The sequence below is a fragment of the Octopus bimaculoides genome, chromosome 9, assembly GCF_001194135.2.
Source record: "Octopus bimaculoides isolate UCB-OBI-ISO-001 chromosome 9, ASM119413v2, whole genome shotgun sequence".
Taxonomy (NCBI): domain Eukaryota; kingdom Metazoa; phylum Mollusca; class Cephalopoda; order Octopoda; family Octopodidae; genus Octopus; species Octopus bimaculoides.
In genome coordinates this window covers 59759429-59763535 of record NC_068989.1, presented here as the reverse complement: position 1 = coordinate 59763535, position 4107 = coordinate 59759429, and the positions used below count along the sequence as shown (strand labels likewise).

General features: G+C 33.1%; 1 protein-coding gene across 1 annotated transcript in view; it reads left to right on the top strand.

The window, feature by feature from the left end:
- Positions 1–4107, top strand: part of LOC106871037 (autophagy-related protein 9A) — a 47633-nt gene that overhangs the window by 18655 nt on the left and 24871 nt on the right. The window contains exons 6-7 of the mRNA XM_014917297.2: positions 1102–1204; positions 2831–2930. Coding sequence (XP_014772783.1) covers positions 1102–1204; positions 2831–2930 — 203 coding nt within the window. The remainder of the gene's footprint in view (positions 1–1101; positions 1205–2830; positions 2931–4107) is intronic.

Here is a 4107-nt window from a genome sequence, read left to right as displayed (position 1 = left end):
TACTGTTGACAGCTTATAAATGCTGCCATTTGTACTGTTGATAGCTTATATATGCTGCCATTTGTACTGTTGATATCCTGTATATGCTGTTATTAGTGCTGTGCTGTTTCTAGCACACTAAAGGAACTTTTAATGACTCAATTCCCCTGATTGTAAATATATTCTTAGAGAAGAACAGTGCTGCTGTTGTTTTTTATTTTCAGGTCAACATTAATTGAATAGACCCTTGTTCAAAGGCATTCCAGCCATGTACCGTCTTTTTTAGGGACATTTAGAACTACTTTGTCTAAGTGTTTCTCATTTTTTAAATGGTAGAGTGTGACTTCAGGGAGACCTGACTGTTATTTCTATCAGCCTGAACTGCCATGTATTAGTTGAATAGTGCTACTAAGGACAGTACTAAGAACAAGAGTGGTGAATTTGAGTGGTTTTCTTTAATTCTGTGACTAACTTTTAATCTTCCTCTACATAATATTTGTGATAGGTTGATATGCTCATCCATGGAGTATCATTCTCTAAATTATTTAATATTTTGAAATGCCTGGGATTGAACATTAGCGCACCTTGTTTGTATGGTCCTTTCAGAAGCAGGCAAATAAATTAAGAAATCTGTGTTGCATGATGTTGCTCAAATTAAGGTCTCTGAATGATTCCTGTCAATGTTGTTGATCTATCTTATTACACTAGTTTGTATGGAGGAATACCACAGAAAGTTTTACAAAATTCAACATTGTTTTCTACTATAAGCATAAGACCTGAAATGTTGGAGGGGAGGATAGTTGGTAGTTGACCCCAGTGCTTGACTGGTACTTATTTTATCAACCCAAAATGGATGAAAGACAAAGCTGACCTTGGCGGAATTTGAACTCAAAATGTAAAGATGGATGAAATGCCAATAAGCATTTTGTCCAGCATGCTAACAATCCTGCTGGCTTGCCACCTTTACAAAGTTTTAATATTACAGAGTAAAATACTGTACATTTATAATTTTGAATGTATTTAAAAGAATTGGAAGTCTATATTTCTCCAACTGTTTTGACATCTTATTTAGAATCACTTGGCTTTGAATAAATAATTATGATCAATAACATTGTATTGTAGGCTGAGCTAGGTAATTACACTTGGCATGATGTTCTTTGTCGGCTTCTAGAAGTTCAGAAAGAGCAGCAAATGTGCATCCATAAACAGGAGTTGACTGAGCTCGGTGAGTATGACTCTAAAATTACATCTGTTGCATTACACCTGACTTATACATCTATTACTAGGTGCGGGTGTGGCTGTATGGTTATGAAATTCTCTTCCTGGCTATATGGTTTCAGATTCAGTCCTATAGCATGGTACCTTGGGCGAGTGTCTTCTGCTCTAGTCCCAGGGTTACCAAAGTTTTGTTGGTGAATATGGGAGATGGGAACTAAAAAATACCTGTTGTGTATGTATTACATACACACAAGTTTCTTTCAGTTTCCATGAAATCCCTTTACAAAGTTTTGTAAATGTGTGTGTGTGTATATATATTGTATATGGCAAGAAATAATTTTTGTTTCTTTTTATGGAAACAAAAAAAAAATATCAGCATGGCCGCAGTCAAATGACTGAAACAAATAAAAGAAAAAGACTGCAAAAAAGAAGTGCCCAAGTGAAATTGAGACGGAGACAAAAATCATTGAGAATAAACATCAAATTTGGGTCAATGAACCTCACGCTTCTATGCATTTCATCATATACAAATAATACCATAGCCTTCAACATATAAAAGGAATATATAAACACCAAAGGTAAAATATATATATATGCACATATAAAAATACAAAATATATAGAAGGACCTGTGCAGAAAAAGCATATACAAATTGACTAAAATAGGTGATCAAAATGAATTACTAAAACATACCAATCAACTAAAAAATTTTTTTGCGCCTCAGTTAAAAATATATCAAGATAGTCAGTTTTTAAAAATGAAGTGATCCATGGTAGGTCTGGCATCCAAGGAGCATAAGAGAGGTTCAAAAAAACAGGGTAGGTCAAAATTTACATCTGTGGCCATTTCAGGAGTTCATTGCCACAGTCTGATTGCAAGTTAAAGCGCATCTCGGAGATGACCCCCTCATCAGGATGAACAGAGCTCTCTAGGAATTTCACCGTCAAGTAGTTCCTGTGAAATGGCTATAGATGTGAATTTTGACCTACCCTTTTTTGGGAACTCTCTTACAGTCCTTGTATATCGGACCTACTATGGATTGCTTCATTTTTAGAAACTGACTATTTTGATATATTTTTAACCAGGGGTAAAACATTTTTTTAGCCAAATGATATGTTTTAGTAATTCATTTTGATCACCTATTTTAGTCGATTTGTATATACTTTTTCCGGACTGGTCCTTCTATATATTTTTATATTTGCATATATATTTTTACCTTTGGTGTTTATAAATATGTTTCTTTTATATGTTAAAGGCCATGGTATTATTTGTATATGATGAAATGTATAGAAGCGTGGGGTTATATAAAGTCATTGGTTCAAATATGATGTTTGTTCTCTCATCTATGATTTATGTATGTATGTATGTATGAAAGCAAAGGAGAAACAGCATAAATTGAACTGAAATCTGTGCTTCAAAACTGGTTTCTTACATGAACATAGTTAAAAGTTTATTCTAAAATATATATAAAAAATATATAATAACAAATACACAATTATTTTTGCACCAACAGTTTATGTTTTGAAAATCCCTATACTCTTGCTAAACATCAAATACTTAATTCTTGTTAGTCACAAGTATAGGCCACTTTGTATTCTCACCCTGTGTATTATATTTTCATTCTCTCTTATAGACATCTATCATAGAATTTTGAGATTCAAAAACTACATGATAGCGATGATCAATAAATCACTGTTGCCTCTCAGATTCCGACTTCCGTTTGTTGGAGAGTGGTAAGTGTTGGCTTTATTACATATGCTTCTATTTTATAGTTAATAATAATAATAATAATAATAATGATAATAATAATGATGATGATGATGAAGATGATGATTTCAAGTTTTGGCTTAAGGCCAGCAGTTTTAGAGGAAGAGGGTTAGTTGATTATATTGACTGGTACTTTGTGTTATTTACCCCTGAAGTATTAAAAGCAAATTTGACACTGGCATGATTTGAACTTAGAACATAAAGGCTTGGAACTAAATACCACATAGCTTTTAATTTGTCTCCTATTCTATCATATCTGTTAGTCATTTCTACCAGAAGCACAAGACGAGAAATATGAAGGGAGAGATTAGTCAATTAAATTGACCGCAGCATTTGACTGATATTTTATTTTATTGATTCCAGAAGGGTAAAAGGTAAGTTTGGCCTCAGTGTGATTTGACCTCAGAATCTAATGAACTAGAGCAAAATACTTCAATGCTCTGACAATACTGTCAATCTACTGCCCTTATATTAATAATTATTATTATTAATGGAATATCAGATTAATTACATACAGGTATTCATTTATGTCCTTCAAATCCTGTTAGCATTGATTTTCCTCATTGTTTCTGTAGGATTGATAGAATATTTATCAGTTATATACTGGTGTTCATTCAATTGGTTTTATGTCTTTCCGCGGAACTTTTCTCCTTGTGCTAAGTATGGCTCTGTGGTCAAAAGTTTGATCTTCAATCGTGTGGTTTTGGGTTTAGTCCTACGGCATGGCACCTTGGGCAGATGTCTTCTACTATAGCTCAGGGTCAACCAAAACTTAGTGACTGGATTTGGTAGGTAGAAACTGAAAGAAGCCTGTCGTGTGTGTGTGGGCATGCATGCATGCTTGTATATGTATATATATACATAATTAAGGGATCAACAAATATTTGCTTCACCATATACCGAAGTTCAGAAATAGCAGCTTTTTTAGCTGCTATTTCTGAACTTCGCTATATGGTGAAGCAAATATTTGCTGATCCCTTAATTATGTTTATAAATATATATGAACTTTTAAATAAGTTCTCCACCGATAATGGTGCTTACATACCGAAGGGCTTGGTAAAAATTATTAATTGTTGATTTATTAATAAATTAATAAATTGATAAACCTTTACCCTTTTAATTTGTAATATATATATATATATA